The 27,379-nt window shown below is 37.2% G+C and overlaps 2 protein-coding genes across 3 annotated transcripts; both read left to right on the top strand.

The window, feature by feature from the left end:
- Positions 1-464: 464 nt before the first annotated feature.
- On the top strand, positions 465-4,325 carry LOC141814324 (homeobox-leucine zipper protein ROC2-like). The gene is made up of 10 exons (XM_074702263.1): positions 465-616; positions 811-1,073; positions 1,241-1,358; positions 1,484-1,672; positions 1,750-2,220; positions 2,295-2,396; positions 2,470-2,845; positions 2,933-3,204; positions 3,294-3,389; positions 3,482-4,325. The coding sequence occupies exons 1-10, from the start codon at positions 509-511 to the stop codon at positions 3,845-3,847; spliced, it is 2,361 nt and encodes a 786-aa protein (XP_074558364.1). The 5' UTR covers positions 465-508; the 3' UTR covers positions 3,848-4,325.
- Positions 4,326-5,509: 1,184 nt separating this feature from the next.
- LOC141814323 (exocyst complex component SEC8) lies at positions 5,510-25,424 on the top strand. 2 transcript variants are annotated; one of them, XM_074702262.1, is made up of 27 exons: positions 5,510-5,629; positions 5,850-5,929; positions 6,350-6,562; positions 6,663-6,836; positions 7,693-7,797; positions 8,013-8,122; positions 8,440-8,619; positions 10,983-11,127; positions 11,212-11,318; positions 12,257-12,561; positions 12,643-12,806; positions 12,941-13,056; positions 13,792-13,859; positions 14,266-14,381; positions 14,472-14,521; positions 15,629-15,729; positions 16,064-16,173; positions 16,264-16,371; positions 20,508-20,699; positions 21,131-21,216; positions 23,232-23,430; positions 23,502-23,579; positions 24,213-24,314; positions 24,411-24,485; positions 24,781-24,876; positions 24,952-25,001; positions 25,084-25,424. In XM_074702262.1, the coding sequence occupies exons 2-27, from the start codon at positions 5,870-5,872 to the stop codon at positions 25,169-25,171; spliced, it is 3,198 nt and encodes a 1,065-aa protein (XP_074558363.1). In that variant the 5' UTR covers positions 5,510-5,629; positions 5,850-5,869; the 3' UTR covers positions 25,172-25,424. The 2 variants fall into 2 exon arrangements, with proteins under 2 accessions (XP_074558363.1, XP_074558362.1); XM_074702261.1 differs by having other exon boundaries at positions 14,263-14,381.
- The last annotated feature ends 1,955 nt before the right edge of the window (positions 25,425-27,379 follow it).

Raw genomic sequence — 27,379 nt, 5'->3', positions numbered from 1 at the left:
GCCTTCTCTCTCCATCACTCTCTCTCAACCCTAATTACGCCACCCTCTCAATAAATGCAATTGCACCCTCTCAATACGCTGTGCAATAACTCCTCGCCTCTTCCTCTCCTACCTCTTCCTCCTCCTATCTTCTCCCTTTCCCCTCCTCCTCCTCCTCCTCCTCCTTTCAGATCCCTCTCTCAAGGCTTCTCTTCTCCTGCTCTTTCCCTTTCTCTGAAACTGAACTGAGGAAGTTAGAGTAGAATCATCAGAAGAGCAACCTGTGGTGACTCGTATATAGACATATATTTCATCAGCTACGGGGTTTCCTCTTCTTCTTCTTCTTCTTCTTCTGTATCTTCTTTAAGTGATTCTTTTGTAGTTAAGAGCTGTCGTCACCTGTGTATATCTCTCTCTCTCTCTCCTTGTTGAGATTTCTAGCTATATTTTTATATATAGAGAGAGAGAGAGAGAGAGAGAGGGCGGGAGGGAGGGAAGGGGAAAGAATTAGGGTTTAGTTGAGAGAAATATGCCTGTGGGGATCATGATACCTGCAAGACAGCAATCAGCAGCATCCATGATGGGGAGGAACACAGGCACCAGCTTTGGCTCTTCCTCAGTCTTGTCGCTCAGCCAGGTATTTGATTAATCAGTATCTTACTTTTTTTTTTTATCTTAAAGCTTTCTCTCGATTATTGTAATTCTGTCATGATTTGTTAGTTTGCACTTTAATCGCAAAGAAGGAGATGATTGTTTTGTGATTCTGATAGACCTAAACTTTTTAGTTTGTGATTCATCGTGTTGTTTGATTTTTTTTTTTTTTTGCTGAAGCCGAACTTGCTGGAGGGAGGCCAGCAGATCCCGCTGCAGTACCAGCACGGCGGCAACCAGATGTTGGAGATGGCGGCGGCGGCGGCGACCACCGCGGAGAGCGAGATGTTCCGGGCGGCCCGCGAGGACGGCGACTTCGAGAGCAAGTCCGCCGGCAGCGAGAACATCGAGGGCGCCTCCGGCGACGACCAGGACCAGAACCAGCGGCCGCGGAAGAAACGCTACCACCGCCACACTCAGCATCAGATCCAAGAAATGGAGTCGTAATATATATATAAAATCTCGTTTCTGTTGCTCCTTAATTTATTTCTAGGATTCATCAGATCTATCTTAATCTCTTCTTTGGATCTCGATCTCTTGTATGTGTTCAACAAAAAAATCTCGAAGAATTATCCTTGGAAAATTAATTTCCTGATCTCGATCGTTTCAGATTTTTCAAGGAATGCCCTCATCCAGACGACAAGCAGAGAAAGGAGCTGAGCAGAGAACTTGGACTGGAGCCTCTCCAAATCAAATTCTGGTTCCAAAACAAGCGCACCCAAATGAAGGCATATAATTAATTATAATAGTTCATCATCTCTTCTTTAATTTGTTCGAAGATTGATCGTTAATATATATATATTAATTCTGGTCTCGTCCATAGTTTAATTGTGGTTAATTTGCCGATTCATAGAATCAACACGAGCGACATGAGAACAGCGCGCTGCGCGCAGAGAACGAGAAGTTGCGCGCCGAGAACATGAGGTACAAGGAAGCCCTCAGCAACGCCTCCTGCCCGAACTGCGGCGGCCCCGCCGCCCTCGGCGAGATGTCGCTCGACGAACACCATCTCCGCATCGAAAACGCTCGCCTTCGCGAAGAAGTATATATGTTCTTGATCGAATCATGAGTCGGTGAATCTATATAGATTTATATTCTTGAATGTTTGAGTGTTGGCAGATCGATAGAATATCCGGAATAGCAGCGAAATACGTAGGGAAGCCGATGGCGACGACGGGGGCGTCGTACCCGCTGTTGTCTCCTACGTCGTCGCGGTCGCCGTTGGATTTGGGGTTCGGCGGCGGCGGCGGTGGCGGCGGCAGTGAGGAAGTGTTCGGCGGGGATCTGCTTCGGGGCCTGGCGGGGCAAGGCGAGATGGAGAAGCCGGTGGTGGTGGAGCTGGCCGTGGCGGCCATGGAGGAGCTCATCCGGATGGCGCAGCTCAACGAGCCGCTGTGGGTGCCTCATGAAGATACCATGAACTCCGCCGGCGTCGGTGCTGCCGGGGAGACGTTGAACGAGGACGAGTACGTGCGAGCGTTCCCCAGAGGCTTCGGGCCGAAGCAGTTCGGGCTCAAGACTGAGGCCTCGAGGGAGACGGCGGTGGTCATCATGAACCAGATGAACGTTGTGGAGATGCTCATGGACGTGGTAATCAATCAACAACTCAACTATTCGATCGATTTCATAATTTCAATCGATTTTTGTAATGATATTTGGAGCAGAATCAATGGTCAAATGTGTTTACGGGGATCGTGTCGAGAGCCATCACGCTGGAAGTGTTATCCACTGGAGTGGCAGGCAATTACAATGGAGCTCTGCAAGTGGTATGACCATCAATGGTTTTGTCAAGCAAGACCATTGCGTAGCGTACGTCTCAATTCGTCACTTTTCTTTCAGATGTCGGCGGAATTCCAAGTTCCCTCTCCGCTGGTTCCGACGAGGGAGAGCCTCTTCGTTAGGTACTGCAAGCAGCATCCGGACGGGACTTGGGCCGTGGTGGATGTTTCCCTGGAGAGCCTCCGGCCAGGCCCTGTGCTGAGGTGCCGGAGAAGGCCCTCCGGCTGCTTGATCCAGGAAATGCCCAACGGCTACTCAAAGGTCACCTGGGTGGAGCATGTCGAGGTAGATGACCGGTCGGTGCACAACATCTACAAGCCGCTGGTCAACTCCGGCTTAGCTTTCGGCGCCAAGAGGTGGGTCAGCACTCTGGATCGACAATGTGAGCGGCTTGCCAGCGTGATGGCCAGTGACATCCCCTCTGCTCATATCGGTGGTAATTATAATTAATTAAATTGCTTGTTGAAGCTTCTTCGATCGTTAATGGAGCTAGCTAAATCGTCGAATTCGTGGATGAATGCAGTGATAACGAGCGCAGAGGGACGAAAGAGCATGTTGAAGCTGGCGGAGAGGATGGTGATGAGTTTCTGCGGCGGCGTGAGCGCGTCGACGACGCATCAGTGGACGACGCTGTCGGGAAGCGGGGCGGAGGACGTGCGCGTGATGACGCGGAAGAGCGTGGACGATCCCGGCCGGCCGCCGGGCATCGTCCTCAACGCCGCCACCTCCTTCTGGCTCCCCGTCTCGCCCAAGCGCGTCTTCGACTTTCTTCGCGACGAAACCACTCGCAGCGAGGTGCGCAATCGATCAACGCTAGCTAGCGCATGCATATTGTTCCTTATATTCTGCGTCGATCGCTCATCGTACGTGTTGTGGACTTGCAGTGGGATATCCTCTCCAATGGCGGAGTCGTTCAGGAAATGGCTCACATCGCCAATGGCCAAGATCAAGGCAACTGCGTCTCTCTTCTCCGTGTCAACGTAATTCGCCTCGTGATTTGTATCATATATCGATCCAAATTAAACCTACTCAATTTTGTCTTTTTTGGAATCCTCAAATGTCGAGGAAGCAGAGCACGAACTCGAATCAGAGCAACATGCTGATACTTCAAGAGAGCTGCACCGACGCGACGGGCTCCTACGTCATCTACGCGCCCGTGGACGTCATGGCCATGAACGTGGTGTTGAACGGCGGCGACCCGGACTACGTGGCGCTCCTCCCCTCCGGCTTCGCCATCCTCCCCGACGGGCCTTCGTCAGCGTCGCAGCAAGCCGTGTCGGCCGGCGGCTCCCTTCTCACCGTCGCCTTCCAGATCCTCGTCGACTCCGTCCCGACCGCGAAGCTCTCCCTCGGCTCCGTGGCCACTGTCAACAGCCTCATCGCCTGCACCGTCGAGCGCATCAAGGCGTCCGTCGCCGGCGAAACCGTTCCCCATTAACAGCATCATCCGTGACATGTACGTGCACATATACTTAAATCCAGCTCTAGCTCTCTGTGCCTTACAGTGCATGCTCGTTTAGTGTTCGACGAAATGTGCAGCAGAAGGGGTGGTAGTGGAGATTGGGATGGAACTTGTGGGAGTCAAGAACGCACCTCGTGCTTCCCTTGCCGTGTGGTACTGGTGGAATTAAGCGAACAAGAATACGACGTCCGTTCATGCACCACTATGCAAGGAGGGTTGGTTCGGGTATTGACTTTCCAATACATATCCTAATTGCTTATTACCACCTCTTCGTTTTGCACTACTGCTACTGCTACTTCTACTTCTACTTCGACTTGTTATAATTAATGTTTCCAATGTGTTTTGTAATGTTAATTTGCTTTGGATTCCAAGTGTACTCTGGCACCATGGAACACTGGAACAGGCATATGTACTTGCTCTCTTTCCGGCATTTTTAATTATCGTGTTAACTTGATTTCTCAGTAGCCAAAAAGTCAGCTATATATGTCTGCAACTGGTTTTATATATTCCATTCGTGTTTTTATGAAGACTACTACATTCTTAATCCAACATGAAACTTTGTGAGAGCATGTAGATTTATACTATTTTTTTCTTCTTATTAATCCAACCATAACCTGGAGCAGCACTGAAACCCAGCATTCATTAGTTCGATAATATAAGACCTTAAAATTACCCAAAGTGAACTGGACCACCGTTGGAAATGTAGGTTAGACGGGCCACTCCACATGTGTGTAAAGAATAAAAAAATATTAAAAAAATTTTAAGTTTAGATTACATTTAAATGAATCAAGTTAAAAATTTTAAATTTAAATTGTGATTTAGATGTGTTAAGTCCATTAGTCCATTGACTTTTTTACTTTAATTTTAAATAAAAAAATCTTAATATGCGCACCAATCTAAGTTCGTCACAGGCCGTTCCATGCGGGTGGTGAGTCTAGTTGGGTTATTCCATCTGAATCTACCTTAAAATTAATTGATAAAATTTCAATCCAACTCATTTAAATTGTTTGAAGAATTGAGCTAATCCGATTGATCCAATTTAAATTGATGACTTCTCGACGAAGCCAAGATAATGTCCTCTTTTGTCGTTGTCAACTGCAGTTTATCGATTTACTTCTTCATAGATAGTTATATGATAGACTGTGTGGGACCACTGGGTAGTGATTTATAATTATTATAATATATATACATGTAAGATTTTAATTGTAATTTTTAATTGGTATAATAAATTATGATTGATCAATAATATATTATAATAATTATGAATCATATTTAATACCTGTATAGTTAATTCAGTTTTCATGCATTTAATTAGCCGGATAATAAGTCAGTATAAAGAAATAAAATGGTGAAATTATCCTTTTTTACCGTTTCAATAAAATGAACAACGTCCTTTTAATTTTTAGTTAGGGGCAAAGTGAAAATTCTCATTGCTTAAAGGATCATTTTGCAAAAAATAGAGGGCACGGCAGCAGAGTTCGATGTTGTTCCTCGTCCGACTCAGACCTATGCATTACCGCGTGGCGACCGGTCGCAAGCGTTCGCAGTAGCCTGCGACCTACCATCTCTCTGTTGCTCCGCCACGTAATATAGCCAACGATGACCTCGGCGGATCGGTTCTTCTCTCCAATCGTCCGCCTTAGCTCCTCCGTCTCCCGATCTCTTCCCCTTCCTTCCTCCAAGCACTCCTCTCCGAATTGACTCTTCATATCGCTTGCTCTGCCTGATGATCTCGCTGCCCGTCGATCAGATCTGGAGGTAGCTCACGCGGATTACTTTAATTTCCGTTTTCTCCGCATTTCGCTGTTCTTCGATCGAGGCATTTGTTTTAGAACTCGAGTTGTTGCTTCGTCTACACATTTCAGTGATCGTTATAAGGATACTTAGGACACGATTGCTGGATTTGTGTCAGTAGAACGAATATTAGATGGATTCTTCTTAGTATTTTTTTAATGGAATATTTCTATGACATATCCAGGTTTTAAGCGACTCGATACGATGAGTTCCGGAAGGGCTCAAGGGATCTTCGATGGGTTGCCAATTCCTGCCGACAAGGCCGTAAGCTACTTTTTGCCGATTTGCAATTTTTCTACTTTGTTTTTTAGTGAATTTCGTTTACCATTGGTTATTTTCTTTTGAACAAGAATAAGGAAGAAAGATGATTCTGGATAATCACGTAGTAGGCGCGTAAAATGGCAGTAGACTCGTCAAACTTTGGTAGTGAATTGAATGCCCTGTTTAGTTACACTGGTGTGTGAGATACAATCAACATTTACGCACACTTGACTTTTGTAGCTGCTATTTGATATCTGCACATGACAACCAATTTCTAGTAATTTTATGATTTGTAATTCTGACTCTTGTTACTTCCTTTGCAGCAATTTTTTTATGATTTCATTATTTGTTGTTACCTATTAAGTTAATAGTAATAGAAAAAAATTGAATATGTTTGATGTTTTGTTATACTCTTTTCTGCAGTACTTGAAAGAGGGTCTTTCCAGGATAGATGGAAGTTGGGCTGCAAGCCGTTTTGATTCACTGCCTCATGTTGTTCACATTTTGACATCAAAGGACCGCGAAGGTGAAGTTCGGTTCTTGACGGAACAAAGTGATCTTGTTGAGGATGTTGTGGATGAAGTTGTTCACGTATATCATCATGGATTTAATAAAGCAATTCAAAACTACTCCCAAGTTAGTTACCAATTAAAATTGTTGTGTATAGGACGAGAAATTTCATGTTGTGTTTTAGTTGAAGAAACAATTAATATTGTTGTTCTGTGTGCCTATCCAGATTCTGCGGTTGTTTAGTGAATCTGCTGAGAGCATTTCCATTCTTAAGGTTGATATGGCTAATGCAAAGAAATTTCTTGGCTCTCGCAATAAGCAACTACATCAATTATGGTATCGCTCTCTTACTCTGCGTCATGTACTAACTTTGCTGGATCAAATTGAGAGTGTTTCAAAGGTATGTGAACCACATAAAGAATTGTAAAGAAAAGAAATATTCTTCTTTGTTTAGCAAAGCTTTTGTTGTACTAAGATTTACAGTTAATGGCACCCCATCTTATTTGGGTATCAGAGCATATGTCAACAATGAATTTCACTTAAATAATTCCTATTTTTCCTGAACTTACACTAGCATTTGGTCATTTGATGAGCCATAGTTCATTGATAAACCATCTAGTGTTGTTAACTGCTTAATGCTTAAGTCTTACCTCGGTATTTTGTTGCATGCCTATCTTTCAGAGAATATTCTTGTGTCTATGTAAAAACTTCTTTGGTTGGTGCATCTTTTATCTCATAAAGGAGAACATTGATACCAGTTCCAAGTTTTGCATTGATGATGCAATGCGAGGCATACAATGTGATTTAATGCAGTTTATCATCCATCCGCAGTTCCCTTGCATTTTTAGTTTTGATCAAAGAATACAACAGATAATTGCATCAGCATTTCTTACTGGTATCCAATGAAAAAAATGTTTAAGAGTCTGATGTTACATGATTTTACAATTCCTATGCTTTGTGATCTATCCCTTGAACACTGAGGGGTATCTATATTGTTTAGTTGAGTTACAGTGGCAACAACTACTTAAACAAGTCTCTATCTCATGTAGATGTTCCACATCTTATACCAATCTAGCTTTAGGTGTTATATATATATATATATATCATATCATAAAGATTTTGTATACTTGCAATAGCACGTACATTTAAGTTTAAGTTAACATGTTTTATAGAGCATATTGAAGGAAGTTTTAAAGATCTTGTGATGGTTCCATGCTGGTGAATTTTCTGCCCTCATGGATCTTAGATCTTTCTAGGTTCCTGCTCGAATTGAGAAATTGATTGCAGACAAGCAGTTCTATGCTGCAGTTCAGCTACAGGTCCAGTCAATGCTGGTGCTTGAGAGAGAAGGACTTCAAGTGGTGAGACTTAATTCCATTTTCAATTTTTCTTTTTTGTAAAATCAAAATTCATGCCTTCCCTTTCCATCTCCAAAATTTAAGTTGACTCAATAATTTATTTATTTTTTCTTAAGGGAAATGCCAAATCACCATTAAAGTGAAAATCCAAAAATAATTTAATTATTTTTTCTCAAGTGAAGGTCAGTTTAACAAAATTAATTGGTACTTTCATGCAGGTCGGTGCACTTCAAGATATTCGATCAGAACTAGTAAAGTTGCGAGGTGTTCTGTTTTACAAAGTGTTGGAGGATCTGCATAGCCATCTATACAACAAGGGTGAATTTAGGTAGCTTTTGTCTTATGTATTTTCATTTGGCTCTAAAAATCTTTCAATTAAGGTCTCAACACATTTTTATTGGTGATAAGTCTCAAATCTGATGACTACTAATTTAAGAAGGTATGCTTATTTTAGGAGAATCCATAAAATTTAACATTATTAGGTGTTCTCTCTTTTTCTTTTTCTTCAGTTTGTATCTTGTTAAACTTCTTTCACACACTCTCTGTATCCGCTCTACATAGAGTTTCTACCAAGTACTAGTACTACTATGATGTTTGAAGCTTTGCCCATTATTACATCATGTTAATATATACAAAATTTTGCAGCTCTGCTTCCTTAAGCATATCTGAGATGGAGGATCAAGTACTAAATGCTACTGCCATTGACAGTTCAGTGAACAGTTCGCAACCTCTGTCGAGGAGGACAAGATTGGTGAAAATAGAAAATTATTTTGGCGGATCATTATCTGCTGATGGATTATATAGACCAGGTTCCATTGATGATGCGTAAGTTAAAACTCCTAATCCTGTCCACTCCATATTAGTATTTTCAAAACATATTTACGGAATAGCTTGCCAACTCAAATGCTCCATACAGTAATAAGAACTTAAGATAGATTATCAGAGAATGCTCCAAAAGGAAACAAAAGAAATACCATAACTAATCTGTATGGTGTCTGATTTTACTTAATCATGCTCTAGAAATTAGAACCTTTTGGCACTGGGAAGTATGAGCTTGGAATCTGTCCCCTCATGGGGAGGTACTGGTTGTAACTGACTGACAGCGAAACTAGGAGCACTTGCCCTTTGTGCAAGGAGAGGACGGAATACTCTTTGGTTCATTCACATCAAGTATTTAGGGAAGTCCACCTTGCCTTGTTGGCTAAGAAAATAAGAATGTATATTTGAAGAATTCTTGCAGAGGATACCTAGTGGAATCTTTGAATTGTTTACTTTCAGTAGCTAGGTTTGTTGCTACTATTTGAACTGTCTAGTATGAATTTCAGTAAGTGTCCTGCATGTTCACATGGAAACAAATCATTAAGCCTTCAGAGGCTTCTGGTTTGAAGTTCACATTTATGTGAAAAAGTGTTATAGATTCAGAGCAGCATTCAATCTGGTATCAATGTTTCCCAAAAGGAAGTCACTCATTGTTACACTTACATCTCAAATTGTATCTGCTGCATTATCATAAGATGAATTTTTGTTTTCTTCTAGTTTCTTTAATATGCTATCTTCTGCAAGTGCTAGGAGTATATGCAGTAATTCCCAGCTTGTCCACACAACCCTAGGTAGCCTTCTTATATATATATTAATTAATAAGGATTATTACAAATATACCTGCACAGCTTTACATATTAGTCTATAAAACTATCTCAAGTTGGTTCATACATATTAAAGAAATGTTACAAATATACCTGATCTTAGGTCCCCTCTAAGATTTGTTCAGCAAGTTCGCTAATTGATCGATGGATGACAAATGAATTGATCATCTTATTGAATTGCATTTTCTCTATGATCAAATGACAATCAATCTCTATATATTGTCCTCTTATAAAATATAGATTGAGTTATGTGCAAGTAATTTGATTGCCACAATAAAGCTTCATTGGCTTTGCAGGGGCATATGTTAGCTTGGTCGTCAATTAGTTAAGCCAAATGAGTTCACATGTTGCTAGGTCATGACTTATGACCTATATTTTGCCTATGCCCTCAATCCTGTTACAACTATTTATTTCTTGCCCTTCCGCGAGATCAGATTACCTCCCAAGAGATGCCTATATAGATTATGTATCTGTAGCAGAATCTACCTAATTTGCATTAGAGTATCCTTGGTTTGAAGTACTCTTTAGGCGTCGAGGATTCTTATGGTTGTACCAAGTGGTTGACATGAGTTCTATCGAAACTGATTGAACAAGAAACCTAGTCTCCTATCATCCTTCTAGACTTCCCTAGATCAGTTAGTGGCTTCTCTATTGTGGTATTGATCTAACATTAGGATCCATGTGGTATTTGTTGGCTTGCTCCCTAGTATGCCAACCTCTTCAAGCATATCAAGTATATACTTAATGCTGAAAATTATAAATATCTTCCTCTGAGCAAGCAACCTCATGGTTGGGTATTTGTTTATCACTTGAAGCAGGTATTTTTGTGTTATTCAGTATGGGTCATACCAAAAATAGAGCTATTTGACTTGTTGTCATCCCTAGGCGTGGAGAGGCAACAATGACAAGAGACGAGGATCAAAATCTTCTTGTCGATGCATGTGTTGAGGAGGAAGTGGGGAAGATGTGTTTGCTGAAAGTGTGGGTATATCTATTGCAATTTAGATCTTAGTCATCAACTCGTACGTCATCAAGTCTGCTGGTGTGTCATGTCAAATGCAGTTGGTGGAGGATTAGTGGTGCTACATCTATATATGTGGAGGAAGCAATATACCATGAGGAAGAAGAGCAGTTGAGAGCTTTGTGATTTGAATAAGAATAGAGAGATGTTTGAAGCGGGGGGGGGGGGGGGGGGGGGGGTTGATGAGGTTTGTACAGATGGGATAAAGGGAGACTCTCTGACCTACTAGTGATCTCCTCAAGGTAATTAAAATGAAGAAACCTTACAAACAGTTGCCTCTGATACATAGGATTCAAATGAAAGACTGCTTCTCCAATACTACAACAACAACAACCTCTAAATTTGATCTAGATGTCACTTATCTCAAAACTAGAGTTTTTACTAAAGATACGAATCTCTATATTTATATTTGTAACAATAACAAATTCTTAAATTTCACTGCCTTTTAAATGACTTACATGTCCCTTGAACATTAGGTTTTGGTTAGAAATCTGCTCATATAGATGCTTGTGCCTCTTTTTCAGTTCATCCTTTGAAGGTCATGATGATGATAGTGTGGAGATTGCTGAAAATGCTGTTTCAGATGGAGTTCATGCTGATGGAAATATAAAAAAAAATTCTCGTCAAATGCCAACATGGCTTTCAAGTGCAATGCCTGATGAATTTCTTGTGAGTTCATATCTCTTGAAAACAGCAGAGTAAGGATTTTTTTTCCTTATGTGAGCTGGCTCTAATTTCCAACTTTTCTTGTAGGAATCCATGAAAAAGAGTGATGCCCCACTTTATGTCAAGTATTCACGCACACTAGTAGAATGCCTATGCATGCTTGGCAAAGTTGCTGCTGCTGGTGCTATCTTGTGGTATTACTATTTTCCATGTTTTATTTTTTTTTCCATTCATGTTTTAAGATTTTTTTCTTTTGTTTCTATCATGAACATTTTTCTTTCAATCCATGAATATCTTTCAAGTCCCGACTTATCAACCATTTAGATTCCCAGATTCAATCTTGTAATGGTTCAAGTGGAGAACAAGAACAGACCTGAGGAACAACTCACATGAATTTGGAGAGAATTAAACTATACTAACTACAAAATTCATTAATGCCTCACTCTTTTGCCACAACTTGGAATTTGATATATATTTTCAGCTTGGGATCACTAAAGAGAAGCATGGTCACTGATGAATTATCTGAAGTAAACACCCATTCACTGGCTATATCAAAGCAACAATGCCTAGAAATGGCAAAAATACAATTGGGCATGCATCCTGATCTTTTAATTTTCATTGAGCCCCATCAGGAAAGAAGTAGAAAAACTATTAGGCTGAAACGAATCCAATCACATCATAAAGTAAGTTGTGGTTATAATTGACATTTTACACCTCCTCCATCGGTGAGTGTTGTTTATTTTCTCTACTGCAAGTTAGATCCCTTACAACTTTCAACATCACTAGTTAATAATATTGTTTCACTGAATTTCTTAATTCTGATTGTTCTGGTGAACTCGCAGAGAAGTACTGTATGTGACACACTGATCTGAATCCAAACTTTCATTCAATAAGCAATGGTACAAGGAAAAAGTGAAATGAAAAGAGATATGAGAGAGATAAACACAAAAGATAGGGAGCCACTGTGGCATGGTGAATAGAACTTTAAATTGTAATCAACTGAGTCTTTTTTTGATACAAACTGCATTAACTTATGTCATTTTGTGTTTCCTTAGTTTATCATATTTATTAATGTTCTTAAATTTCTTTTTTGTAACTTCAAAATCTGTTGTCTCTTGCCTGACTCGAATAGCCAAAGACTGCGCCCTACTATTCATGAAATTATCACATCAAAGGTTAAAGTACTTGCAGTACAGAAGTCATCAAAGTCAGGTTTAGATCTAGTGACTAAGAAAGATAATTCTGATATCTATGATTCAAGCGGGATTTTGGATGGATTTCAAGTTCTGAAGCCGAAAAGTAAGAACAATTCATCTTTTTCGGCAACACAGTTAGTTGTTAGTCCAGTTTCACCCATCATGACACCGAAGGGCACAGCACAATCTGCTGCCAGTGAATTTCTCAACTCTATATTGGATTATATCATTTGTATACTGGGTGAGTCACTGTCATTTAGAGTTTTAACTTATCATTTTTTGGAGTGTGATCTAATGATACTGTGGTTCCAAAAATAATCAGAGAACCATATCGTCGTTGGCGAGCTTTTGGAATCAAAATTATCTCAACAATCTGACAATGTTCTCACTCCAAAGGCTGCTAGTAGTGATACAGTTTGGGGTGCTGATTCTGAATCTTCTCAAACTGGGGGCTTTAATGTTGGTTTTTCTCTTACAGTCATACAGGTGGTTTTGGTTTTTTGTTACATCCCTCTTGTTTGTCTTTGCAATACCACATTCAGAATTTCAGATGCATGCAAGTTGCCAGATTCATTACTGATTGTACCTTGGATTGTTGTTGCTTTTTCTCATGGGTGAAGAGTGAATGCCAGCAACTAATTTGTGAAATTCTAAGAGCTACTCCAGAAGCTGCAACGTCAGATGCAGCAGTTCAAACAGCAAGACTAGGGAAAAAGAATCCTGCAAAAGAGAAGAGGTAAGTATAAACACATTAAGCGACTATCTACTACTGAATCCTTTCATTGTTCCACTTCCTTCCAGGATGTTTTTCTTGTTATTCTGGAGGCAAATTGTCGAATCATTTAGATGACATACAAAAACAATTCACAGGTTTTCTAATGACTTTCCATGATACTGGACAATGATGAACTATACTTTGTGTCAAAAATCTTGAGTTCTCACCTCTTTAGTGTCCAAAATTCAGGAGCAGCACTTGCAGTTGATCAGTTTGTTACTTTTCTGCTTTTTAGTACATGTTGGCATAATTTCCAAGCTGTTTGGTCTTAGTACCAACAGCTCTACTGTACATCTATGATCCTGATCCCAAGTTTCTTCTTTATTTTCCTTCCAAGTTTCAATAATTCTATGATGGTTTGAGTTGAACATTAGATGTTGTCATTTTCTTCTTTGCCAAATAGACAAGTGGAGTCTTCATGTCTCAACATTATCACCAATCTTGAACTAGCATTTCTTCCATTATTTGGACACTTTTAGGTTGAGTTACCATGACTGCTTGATGGTTCTGGATTTTGATCTTCATGCACTGAAGCAAAAGATTTGATTATCTTTTATGTATAATTTACTGATGCAAGACTTCATCAAAATTCCAAATGTAGATTTTAGCTGCATCTATTCCTTTTTTATGATTCATGTTCTCAATTCTGTTACCTTCAGATAATGGATAGGTAAACTTGTTGTTATTTGACCACAGGGATGGATCAGAAGGACTTTCTTTTGCTTTTCGTTTTACTGATGCAGCTGCATCCATGCCCAAAAGAGGTATGCTGATGGCAAATTGGGTATTGGGTTTATCGTCATGCCTTTTAAGGCTGTATACTTAGATATGCCATGATCCAAACCTCTCTAGAACTGTTGTCTGCATGTAGTTGCTCTTCCCTAAGCATCAATGGCAATATGATTGAGCTTGCATAGTTATTCCTAGCTTATTGTCTGGTTTCTTTCCCTATTAAGTAACTACTTACTGTTCTAGTATTGGTTCAGAAACCTGCCAAACCAGAATTTGTAATGACCACTAAAAAGGTAAAAAATTATGCATAAACAATGCCAAAATCTAGAAAGTGAATATGGTTGATGCAAAAGAACCTTGTGAATGTCTTTGGTTTGGACTATTTTTGTGAGTTTTACATAGCTAATAATGCTTCACAAATTGCCACTATCCTAGAAGCCGGCCAAGGATGGCAAAGGGGTGCAAGCGCACAACAAGAAGGGTATGGAACATCAGCTGTGCTTCCGGATCAAGGAATTTATCTAGCAGCATCAGTTTATCGCCCAGTTGTTCAGGTTAGCTATGCTCATCTTTATTATTTATCTGCGTTCTTTGCAACATCTGCAGTTTACTTCTAAGCTGCATTTTGATTGTGTGACATGCAGTTTTCTGATAAGGTTGCATCAATGCTGCACCAGAAGTATTCACAACTCATGTATGATTTTACACTATGCTTTCTATTCTCTTAGTATGCATGTAGGAAACTTGACATATGTAGATGTTTTTCCAGTGCAGTGATTCCTTTTGTTCATGTCTCATTGTTTGTCTTTAACTGATGGTTTTCCATGGGTCATGTTCGGCAAAGCCCAAGTTTGAGGTTTGCTGTGTATGGCATGGACCCGTGCCAGGCCAAGTGCGACCTGTTGCAACTTTTAACGATCAAATAATGCCATTTGATTAAAATGCCCTCTAAATTTTCCAAATAATGGTAGTTTGTGGTATTTTGGTAAAATTAAGCCTAAAATTACCAAATTAATAGAGAAAAAAATTTGAGATGTAATATTCATATGCTATTGTACTCACATTGTATTAGATTATTTATATATGTATTAAAATTAGGATGTAATTATAAAAATATCAAATTTTAATTAATATAAGTTTCTATTTTTATGTTTTTTCTTTTTTTTAAAAAATAATTAAATAATAAATTAGGCTGGTACTGGGTCTGACTTGGGTTAACAGAGGTCACCTAGGCTTAAGCGTGTACTGGGTGAAGCCTAAGGGCATTCCGAGCCACTTAGACCAAACTTGTTTAGAGTTATATTTGGTTAGGCATGACATGGAAAACACATGGCCCAATTGGTCCGTGGTGTGTCTGGGCCCAAGCATGACCCAATGACACCTCTATATTAAGCATCATGCGCTAGGTATTCATCATTGTTAATTATATTGGCTGATCACTTATTTGAAATTTTTAATCAATTAGGAAAGGACCAAATTGCTTCTTTCATATTATTTGACTCCTCCAGGTATAGGAGTCAGAATTGGACTGTATTGTGTCAATCAACATGGGAATTACCAACTTTGGCAATATTTGATCTGTTCTATGGAAAGGCCTTGCTTTCCATGCCCTAACATCAACAGTGCAGATAAAATACAGCTCTCAGTTGCTCGCATATCCATAATGTCACACCCAAAAATCAAAACTTTTTGGAATTCTAATGAATGTTTTTACTTCAATTATGGATTCTTTTCTTTGTATCTTTCCGTTGTTTAGGATTTTGCATCTTCTTGTTCAAATATGCCAAAATATCTTTTGCAGGAATGATGGCTTGCTAGCATTCATTGAGAAGTTTCTAAAAGATCACTTCTTGCCAGCCATGTTTGTAGATTATAGGAAATCTATCCAACAGGCCATATCAAGTAAGTATTATTGTCAATGCAATTTCATTTATAATGTAAATATGATACGCAGCATGCCTGTTCTAGTTAATTATAATTATTAATTAGTAATTGATTTTACTTTCACTTTATTTTTATGTATCATCATATGCCATGCATATACCAATCTTTTTTATCATGCATCTTGAAAGGCTCCTTTTTTATGCTTTCTAAATCTTGTCTGACCACGGTGAATTGGTGATACAATTGTTTTTGGGCAAATATTTTGCTGGTACCAAAAACTTGACGGGGATGAAATTATTATAGTTCTTTATTGATATGTTAGGACTTGTTGTATAATGGGATTATTCTCCAGGTCCAGCAGCGTTTAGACCACGTGCTAATGGTTCAGTTTATAAGCCTCTAGTTGAGAATGGACGCCCAGTGCTGCAAGGGCTCTTAGCTTCCAATATGTTAGCTAAAGAAGTATGCTAATATCTTGTTTTTTTTTTTTTTCTGTCATCTTGGGTAACTTTCATTATGCCAATTCATGATTAGTGTATTTATATGCATTAGGTGCTTGGCTGGGCGCATCTGATGCCAAAATATGCAAATGAACTTGTTGAGTTTGTGCAAACTTTCCTGGAACGTACATATGAAAGATGCAGAACATCCTACACAGAGGTAAAACATCTAATCCTTATAATAAACAGTTGATGTGTTACGTAACATGCATTAGTGTATTAAAACAGTTTTTCAAATCATTAAAGCATATGACAGAACATCAAAACTTGTTTCATGGGCATAGGGCACCTCTAACGTGTTATTTTAACTTATCAAATTTTCAAAGTTGCAATTCCTTCTGTTTTTCTTTGAGTATTTGAAATAATTTTTTGCGTGGTTTTAGGTTAATATGGAGTGGGTATTGATTAATTACAGTTCAAAAGGCCTGTGCTTCTTACTATGTGGTGTTCACGCTAAAGCATTCTTGTGATTTCTTTCAATCAAATTAATTCTATCATACAATTTATTTATGTCACTTCTAAGGGGAACTTTTCTCAAATCTAATTAAGGTTCTAAATAAAATGGATGTACAGGAAAAACCTCGTTATTTAGCTCGATAAGAGCTGATTTATTCTTGTTTGATATTTGAAAATAAATCAAATAAACAAGCTTGAACACTAGTGATTTTGGCTTGTTAACACTGACAAAAAAAGCTTGCAAAAAATTTATAAATAGACTTGTTTATTAATTTGTATAAAGTTGGATTATGATATTGTTTCTTAAAATTTATCTTTAAATATATGAAACACATCTTATAATTTTATACTTTATATTATAAGTAATATATTACAAATGAACAATATATTTCATTCATTATATCAATATTTGAACTAAATTATAAATATAATAATGTCTCTTAGTGAGGTCAATAAAAAGTTGGAGCTTGGTATATTTTTAATAAACAAGCTTGGCATGCTTGAACATAGTCAAGCATCTTGTTACAACCTTATTTCCAAAACCATTTACAGTTCTCGCCAGCTTTATGAAACATTGAAACTTTGTTGTGAGGCTATACTTGGCCCTTTGTTGGATCACACTTTACTGACAATTAAAAATTAAAGATGAGCAAAACTAATGCTTGACGAATAGTATAATGTCCATACCAAGCAGCAGTGATTGAATCAAGCATGTCATCTGATACACACAGTTAACTGCATGAAACATAGTGGACCGGTAAATTCTATCCATACTGGGTGAGGCAAAATGACTTACTAAACTCTGATTCTGGCTGAAATATGCAGCGGGAAACATTCTAGCTGGAAAATTTTGTGTTCTAATATGGTGAATTACCAGATAAAATCCTGATATATCATTAGTTTAATTTGATGTTTTCAAGTCTTGAAGATAACAATTGCTACTTAATGGTTTTATGGACTTCATCATTTGGTATTCATGTGCCTCCAATACTTATTTCCTTGGATTAACTCACTAGGTGTATTGAAATACTCTTGGTCGCTCATGGGATATGAGGTGTAATGTGGATTGCTATTACTCATTGCTTTCTGCAACACATTTTGAATGAAAAGCATGATGAAGAAACTGATGGGGAAAATGCTAGGGTGTTATACCTTAGGTAGTCTTCTTTTTCTATATTTATTATTCATCAATGTAAAGTTACACTTTACACCTTATGATGCTTACAAATAGGTTTTGAGGATTTATAATTAGGTTCCTAACACTCCTTCGGATGACTCAATGATTATGGAAACTTGTTACAAATATCATTGATCCTAGAACCTCTTAACGACTTGGTTAACAAATTTGCTACTAATCATTGGAAGTGACACTTTTATTGGATTTCACCTCTCTGATGAAGTGAACTAATTCTATAAGTTTTGTCCTCTTGTAGAACAATGGAATAAAGGTTTTATCCATTGCACCACCTTTGCCACCGATCTATCTATAACTATTATTAGATTACCTCCTAAAAGGATACAATAGCTTGATATGAATTTATGTCCACAAAAGAGACTGCCTAGTCAGTGTCAATATATTCACAGTTTGAAGGTGACCTTGTTCTTAACATATAAGACGTTTTTTCGGAGCAGTTTTCAGTGTTTGTAGATTTCTCAAGGTTGTCTCTAAGTAATAATGATACGAGCCACAAAAATGTGACTGATCATGCTGTGAATGATGTAAGGTTTTGTAATTGAGAGGTACTTAGTTTCCAACTGGATGAGTTAATGGCTCTCCTATCCTAGCATCGGTCAAATACTTGAGCATATCAAATACATACTTCCATTAGGAGATATAAATGTCTCCCCCTAAGTATGCCAATTTTGTGCTAAGATAATATCTTAAGCCGTCGTGATCCTTAATCGGGAGTTCTTATGAAGATAGATTTATAGTCGTCTAATCCTTAAGGAGAATATATTTCCCCCTCACAAAAAAAAAATAATAATAATAATAATAAGGAGAATATATTTCCCAAACAAAGAAGTAAGACAAAATGTTGAGTGATTTGAGACACTTTGGACCGTCATTAAGTGAAGGAGAGCAAAGCTGAATTTACCAAATTATATTTTGGGATTTTTTAAGATCATACAAGACCCACTTTTAGTATTCTCTTTTTGTTCCATATATCAAGGTAGTGGGGTATATCTAGGGTTCTTGATGAGGAATAATCTACCCAACAAAACAAACCTTGGTGCAATGTTTAAAATTTCAAGCCATGCTGGAATTTTAATTTATGATTAGAACGATATAACTTAGTACCGTATCGTACTGTGCTGATATGATTTTGGTACCTTTTAAAATATGAAATTTATTAATTAAAAAATATTTTTATGAATATTTGATTGCTATAGATGCTTCTATTGAGTTAAATTTGATATTATCGCATGAAATGTTTAATGTTTATTGAGTAAAAATCGATTTAGGATTAATTGAAGTCCACCAAGTAAATATGACACAATCAAGTAGGTTTAAATTGGATTTATTATGATCAGTTTAAAATTAAACTAAATTTATATATATAATAATTTAATTCATTAGTAGTAATATATTTTACAAGGTTAGAAATTATATTAAATTATTTTTTTTTATTTTTCTAATAATTAGTATCCTTCATCGTTAAAGATGCTTTTTTCTTTTTGTTTACCTTATGGACAGATGGAGGAAATAATTTTTTTCTCATGGATAAATGGAGGGGGAAAAAAATAGTGAAGGAAAGGAATTATCTGTGAAGAAAAAATTTTTTAAAAAAACACGAAAATAGGGGGGAAAGGAAAAAAAAGTTGACGTCCGCTGGTAGCACTTATGTGATCGCTGCAAGGTCACAGAGGCCGCCGCGAGGCCGTTGGGAGGTCATGGCAACCTTTGTGACCTCACGAAGGCTTCCACGAGGTTGCAACGGCCTTTGCGACCTTGCAAAGGGCGGCCTCATGTCTTTGAGTCTGATGTTGTGCTAGTTGACGAGCAGAATGGTAAATTCTGCATGTGCCAACCAGCATGATTCGACATGTCTTAGAGGATAGTCCATGTATTTCTTTCATAAATTCATCATGATTGAAATAATACTGTTTGATGACTTTATATTGTTTGTTATCATTAGATTATATGTGCTTAATTAATTCCTTGAAGAATTAATGATCTCCTTTTAGGACACAAGGATATTTCATGACCTTGGAGTAGTGACTGACAAGATGTAGTTTCACCTCTGTAATGCCACCATAGCAGAATAATTATGCCCAATGGGTACACTGCCATTAGTGGTGTTTGTCCAGCCATATAGCATGTTGCCATGCAAGATCAATAATTTTTGACGTCATGTTAATAGGTAAGTATATAATTGGAGTCCGAAGGCAAGATTAATCAAGTGAGGGAGCTATGTATAGGCTGAAATCAACAAGTATCCAAAAAGGCTGTATAGACTGATAGTTGATTTGTATTGGTGTATCATCCTTTTGAGCATTGGGGGAATAACTTGACAAAGACAGCAAAAAAAAAAAAAGACTGATAGGATGAAGTATATCATTATTAACCACAATCTTGGCATGAAATTTCCTAATGGATATCCATATGAACGGCATCCTTGTAATTTGTAAAAGCAATGTTCATATTTGATTGTCCTCCTAGAGCACATTACAAGTTGTAACAATATTTGATTGTCCTTATCATGGCATCCTTCTTTTTCTTGGTAGATCTTGCTGCATTGAGAATTAGAAATGTTTATATAATTGTATTTGTCAGTAGATATTCTTGCTTTTTAGTCCCTTGTTGCTTTACATGGATATTTCTTATTAAAAATCTCTCAGGCTGTTCTCGAAAAACAAAGCTACATGCTCATAGGAAGAAGTGATGTTGAAGGCTTGATGCGAGTTCACCCTTCCAATGCTTACCTATGGAAATCCCATGATCAATCTCCAAACAGCGTTCCAGATGCTGAAACTGTTGAAGTAGAGTTAGAGATAAGTGAGCTGCTACTGGGCTTGCGTCCAATTAAGCAGGTAAGCTAGTGGTAGTATAGCGATATAACCGAACAATGATGATTATGGGCTTAGTTATCATTTATCCTAAAAACAACAGATGAACAACATCCACAACTGCAGTTGTTCATTAGTGATAACTTTCTTAATAGTTCTCTCAGAACTTACACTTGCATATGTAGTTTCATAATCATTTATAAACAACATGCTCAACTACAGTGGTTGATTAGTGTGACTCTCTCAAATAGTCTTCCCTGTATTCATACACATGTAGTTTCATTTACCAGCAAGCTATCCGTCTGTTTGGGTTTGGCCATGTGAATTGTTTTTCAAAATTTATCTTTATTTAGATCAATATCATTATATCCTTGGAATTAGTTTCATTTGGTAATATCATATATTAAGTGCAAAATTTATCTTGGTTCATTGGAACTATATTGGATGTCCTGCAGGAGCAGTTAATTCGTGATGATCATAAGCTCATTTTGTTGGCATCACTTAGTGATTCATTGGAGTATTTGGCAGATTCTGTTGAAAGGTAAAGAGCTTCTCCTTTATTTTCTAGCACAGTAGATTGTATTCAATTCATCTAAGAAACTCAACAACTTATATGAATTAAAGACATACACCTACCTTTGACATTACTGAATATCTTTTCGAATGAGCTTTGTTTTGATTGTAGTGGTTTAGCCACCACAATCTACTAATCAAATTCATGGGATGATAATTGATCTGTGCTGAACTATTTATTTTTAGTTCATTGCAGATGACCAAATTTTAGATAGTTAGAGCCTTATAGGTATATTTGTGAATATACAAATTACAGGGATGTATATATAAAATGACAAAAGGATAATATAATAGGCAGGAGACTAGGTAGGGCAGGAATCCTGATAATTTCTCCAAATTAACATGGTATTGGAGAAGACACCATTCAGTTTGAATATAATCCCCTCTTCCTCCTACATGGCTTGTCTTCTTCATCCAGTACACAGATTTTCTTCATTAAGCATCTGGTGTCTTCTTGCTTTCCTGGTTGTTTCACAGTGGAAATTGAAGCTACACAAAAGGGTTGCGAATCTGTCTTCTTTGATCATCAATCACTAGTTACATTTCAGTTTTTGGTGATGCAACACAATGCCATCATCAATATAACTTCTCTGAATCTGTGCGACACGATCTCTGCACTGCACATTCTCCTCTATGGATCTGCACATGCTATCTTTTGCATTGGGTGTTCTCAGCATTTGTAGCATCTAGTGATTTTGGCAGTGTTTTTCGCATGACTATTTCTACCAGGTTCTTGGGTATTTGTTATCGTGGTTTCAAATTTCATGTTGGGTCAAAATGTACTATTTTGATAAACTACCAAAAGTAGATGATAATCTCTTTGAGGGATGGCAGAAGTTGATATGGGATTAAGTTTGAGGCAAATAAATTCATGTCATAAAAAAATTAAGGACTGACCATGCTATTGCATATTTTCTCATACTTTTCATATTATTTCGTCAAACATCTTGTTTTCATGCACCCCAATAAAGGGTATACATGAAGCAACCTTGTAGGCTTATTGTTTGGGGGAATTGATCTTGTTTATAAACTGAATAAGTCTCTTTATGAGATGAAATAATCTCCTAGGGCATAGTTGGTAATTTTGGCTTTGCTCTCCGTTAGTTTGAGATGATTTGGAAGTGTATACAATCACTCAATGTTTCTTATTTAGTTTGAGCATATATTGATCCTTTATGTATATGATATCATTATTATTGTGATGATTCTACAGGAATCACAAGGTAATAATCCTATCCACGTTAACACTTTGATACCATGGACTAGGTGGTATAAAATATTTGGCATAGATATTGCTTATTCAAGGTGAGATAATATATCTCTCAATTAAAATGTGCTAGATATGCATGATGAAGTTGGTACACTTGGAGCACAGTTGACATTCCCATGGATCTTAATGTCAAATTGATGCTAAGATATAGGGAGTAGTGTTCTTATCTAGGGAAGTACGAGTGATTTATTGGAATTGTTGAATTACCTTATAATCATAACACATGATATCTAGTTTGTTCTAAATGGGATCAATCAATTCTTTGAGGCTCCATGTTATGATCATTTCGAGGTTGGTATAAGAATTTTGTGATATCTCAATAATGATCTAGGAAAAGTCTCTGTATATTATGATCTTCAGTTGGATACATTCATGCACATTGGCCATATCCTCCCATAGATAAGAGATGTACTCCATGTCATCCTATCATTTTGAGAGGCAATTTGATATCTTGGAAGAATAAGAAGCAAAGGGTTGTGGGTAGGGTGTCTAGAGGTAGAATATAGCGCTACATTTTTATTACATGTGAATTTATATGGATTAACTAGTTGATGACTTGGTTGGATATTGCTAAGCTATATTGTGATAATTAAGTTATCATGCATTTTGCTTCCAATCAAAATTTTACCCAAAACTTGTATCTATTTTAATTGGCATCATTAAGATTCTTAATTTCTCATTGGTGTTTTCTTTTTCCTATTAAATCAATTCAGTCTGGGAGATATCTTTGGAACATCATTCTCTAAGACCTTGGATAAAAATTTGAACAATCAAGCACATCGCCACACACGGAGTACAAGTGCAGTTCCCCCAAGTTTTGCATCTCTTGCAGAAGAATATAGGAGATTAGCAATTGACTGCCTCAAGGTTCTACGATTGGAAATGCAGTTGGAAACCATTTTCCATTTACAGGTTTGTAGTTCTGTGAATGATTTTGTGTTTCATTTTGTGCACAACTCAAGAGTAGATATGTCACTATGCAGGAAATGACCAACAGGGAATACTTAGAGGATCAAGATGCTGAAGAACCAGATGATTTTATTATTTCACTTGCAACTCAGGTATGCTCATTCCATTTCGAGTTTATCTGTCAAACTATTTTTTGCACTTACACATTCTTTACCTCTTTCAAGCGACAATGTTATTACAATGGCCAAGTAACCATGATTATATATTTTATGACCCACCCATTTAGAGTGACATGCTACACCATATATAGTAATCTTAGTGTTGACATAGTTTCTTTAATATTCAAGAATGAAGTGAAGTTATTGTGTTTTTTGCCCATTTCCTTTTCTGCATTGTTACAATGAAATGTCTCATCTCTGCTGAGGTGTTGAAAGTGCCAAGTTTTTTATGCAACAATTGTGTGTTGTTAGGAGTTTCTTCTCATTTTATTTCTACCTAAATCTCTTCATATCCTTATTTTCTTAGAATACTTGCCATGGAGATTGTACTCATAATAGGAAAACAACTTGCAACTCTGTAGTCCTTCCGGTTGATGTGCTATTTTGTGCATTTTTCAGTTTATCTACTTTTTATTTGCTCAATTCCTTCCTTGGAAATTGTATTTATCTCTTCAACTTCAAACCATGAAACTTTCAGGTTTAAAATTTGTCTTTGTACAAGTAGAGGTGATACTTTGACTTGATTATCATATTGATATCAACCTCACTGATGGCTTATGCACACAGATTATGCGTAGGGATGAGGAATTGGCACCTTTTGTTTCAGAGTTGAAGAGAAATTATATTTTTGGTGGAATCTCTAGTATTGCAGCAAATGCTTCAATAAAGGTTTCGCTCCAATTTTCTTATGTTGGGTATACCTATTATTTGAAACATTATGGAAGTGCTAACAATTTTGCTTGGGTTTGTTGGATCTTCTAACAGGCCCTGGCTGAGATAAGATCAATTAATCTTTTGGGGGTCCAACAGATATGCAGAAATTCAATTGCACTGGAACAGGTTAGTCTTGTAATCCTTTTTGTTCATTAATTTTGAGTAGTTGTTTGCAAATTGGCCTTTTTCTTTTAAAGGACTTGCGCAAACAATTCCATCGTTGTCTCGCTGTTGTTTTCAGCCAGTAAAGCAACAGAAAAGATGTATTAGATTTTCATCTTACAATTCTTCATTGTTCTCCTGTAAATTCCCTTTCATATTTATTGTAGCTAAATACAGAATGCCTTTGAAATTAATACTTCATGTACTTCGTACCAGTTAGAAATGGTTAAATGAGTTTTTCATCTTTATCCTATTGCAGGCTCTGGCAGCTATACCATCAATTAATAGTGAGGCGGTTCAGCAGAGATTAGATCGTGTCCGTACATATTATGAGCTCTTAAATTTGCCTTTTGAGGTACCATACTTGGAGTACTACCTTTTCTCACATTCTTTATATCTGATTGATTTCACTTTCTCTATCTATTTTCAGGCCTTGCTAGCATTCATTCAAGAACATGAATACCTCTTTACACGAAAAGAGTAAGTCATACATGTTAGAGAGTGAAAGATGTAACAATGGAACCCTAAAGTGATTAATGATCTTTTTTTTCTCGTTTTGCAGGTATTCAAGCCTTTTGAAAGTTAACGTACCAGGTAGGGAGATTCCGGCTGATGCAGATAAGCGCATCTCTGGGATATCTAGTCACTAGATCTCCTCCTCGCAATCCTTGTGGTGGAATTCTTATTCCTATTCTGGATTATTAGAAATGTGATGCTGATTCATGCTGTGTTTCTGTTAGCGTGACCATGTATGGCTACGGAGAGGCCATGATCATTGTTCGGTAAAATGATCAAATTGCTTTACCTCAGAGCTAGGCTATGGCTATTCTTTGTATTTCTTGAAATTTTTCTGTATGAATTCCTTGTAAATGGCTGTGATAATACCTCTACCTTTTGCCATCAGTTCCTTTCAGCAGGCCCCTCCCTACTTTACCTTGAGGTTGATATCTTCACTCCTCGAGTCATTTGGCATGCATGTCAGGATAGTAGAGAAATTGTTGAGTAAGTTGGAGTTAGATATGCCCTGATTCTTGAACGTTATAGATATTGTTGTAATTTTTCAAATTATATTTACTCTATTTGCAATTATTTGTTTCAAATTATATTTATTCCAAAAGTATCTCATTTGTTCAAGGTTAAGCTTGATATTTATATACAAACGATACCATGATTACTCAAGTTTGTAATTGTATAGCTTCAGGTTGGAAACTTGTGTTTATTGTTCTGAATCTATTTGGTTACTATTTGTCGGATCTTAAAATCCCACACGATCGATCATTTCTCATTTGGGTGATTCACTTCTATCGTGTTAATTTGTTTTGCGATCAATCAATTGTTGGGTCACAAATGAAACATAGTAAATTTAGAAATTGACAGTCGATTGATAATATAATATTAATTTGATAAAAAAGTTAATTTAGTAATCAATTGAATTATTCAATTCATATTAATTAATTTGTTTGATTTTAATGATAAACTTTAATGGATTCGATTTTGTGATTAAGACAGTTGATTTTAATTGAAGACACAACCGTACCTGTCATAATTATTTATTATTATTAATTATAAATATAGCTCATCTTTGTACGTGGGTAGGTTCTCCATGCAAATCTATTTAATGCGCACGAGATCCAATGAAAAAGACAAGACGATAATAAATACATATGAAAGCTAAAGTGGGAATCTAGTTCATATGCTAAGAACAAATATTAGTGATCTTTCCTCTCATTCTACGTCCCTTAACAATACTGAAACAAAATGATAACAATATATATATGAGACTAAGATCAAAGGTAAATTCTCAACTCTGGTCATCCTTCAATTTCTACAGTTCGAATGATCATCAGTAGATGTGGTGGCTGATCGAGCCCCGTCAAGAAATGGAGTTGAGGGCTGGCGTTAATTAGCTTGTGTCAGTGAAGCAGCTTAGGGCCCCACAGGCCACTGGCCAATGCCAACTCCACCATTAAATGCAGGCCAAACTGTGTGCGTTCCTCAATGTACGCACAGCTACAGACAACGAGTTAACTCTGTCGCTTCACAATATTTACGATGCGATTTGATTTTAATTATCCTACATAATTTTAATTATATAATTATTAATTAATTAATTAAAAATAAAATATAAATTAATATTATTTGGTTTGATTAAGATTTAATAAAATTTTAAAAGTATTTTTATCCGAAAGATCTAAAACAATCATATTCTAAATTATATGCCTCACTGATGGATATAATCTATTATTTGAGAATCATTCATTACTTGAATCAAATAGGATTAAACAAGGTTAAATAAATAATCAAACTTTCAACCATATATGAAGTTATGATTGATTCATCAAAATTCACCATCTGATTGGACAAAATGGATGGATGGATCGAAGTTTTGATTTTTTTTTTTTTTTTTATTTTAAGGTTACCAAATATGGAGTTATAATGATTCATCAAAAATTCATTATCTGATTCGACAAAATGGATGGATGGATCGAAGTTTTGATTATTTTTTTTTTTTATTTTTCTGGATCAATTTGAATTTGTCATGAACGGATGCATCTAGATCCACAATCCGTGGGGACTGACATATTTAAGTTTATTTTTTCAATGATAAAATTTTAATCGAATGGATTTAAATCATTTAATGGCACGGAGACGGATCCAACTAAATTGACCGATCTAATAATATATTGCTTTACCACTTTTGCCAGAATAATTAATACGTGCACGGCTTCGTAATCATTGCTCATCCTCCTCTATCGTCTTAGACACCCACGCAAACAGAAATGGCTTTACAGTTCGGGTATCTTCTTCATCTGAAAAGAGTTATAACGATCCTCCAGAAAAGACGACATCGTCATTAA

This window comes from Curcuma longa, chromosome 21, assembly GCF_044706935.1.
Source record: "Curcuma longa cultivar G26 ecotype Majalengka, Jawa Barat chromosome 21, ITB_CL_G26_1.1, whole genome shotgun sequence".
Classification (NCBI taxonomy): Eukaryota; Viridiplantae; Streptophyta; class Magnoliopsida; order Zingiberales; family Zingiberaceae; genus Curcuma; species Curcuma longa.
This window is presented reverse-complemented; position numbering and strand designations above follow the sequence as displayed.

Excerpts from the sequence above, each read along its gene's own strand:
- LOC141814324 (XM_074702263.1), top strand. The coding sequence starts at position 509 with ATGCCTGTGGGGATCATGATACCTGCAAGACAGCAATCAGCAGCATCC. Across the intron at positions 617-810 it reads CAGTCTTGTCGCTCAGCCAG|CCGAACTTGCTGGAGGGAGG; the intron begins GTATTTGATTAA and ends TTTTTGCTGAAG. Across the intron at positions 2,221-2,294 it reads TGGAGATGCTCATGGACGTG|AATCAATGGTCAAATGTGTT; the intron begins GTAATCAATCAA and ends TATTTGGAGCAG.
- LOC141814323 (XM_074702261.1), top strand. The coding sequence starts at position 5,870 with ATGAGTTCCGGAAGGGCTCAAGGGATCTTCGATGGGTTGCCAATTCCT. Across the intron at positions 5,930-6,349 it reads CAATTCCTGCCGACAAGGCC|TACTTGAAAGAGGGTCTTTC; the intron begins GTAAGCTACTTT and ends TCTTTTCTGCAG. Across the intron at positions 24,486-24,780 it reads ATTCAATTGCACTGGAACAG|GCTCTGGCAGCTATACCATC; the intron begins GTTAGTCTTGTA and ends ATCCTATTGCAG.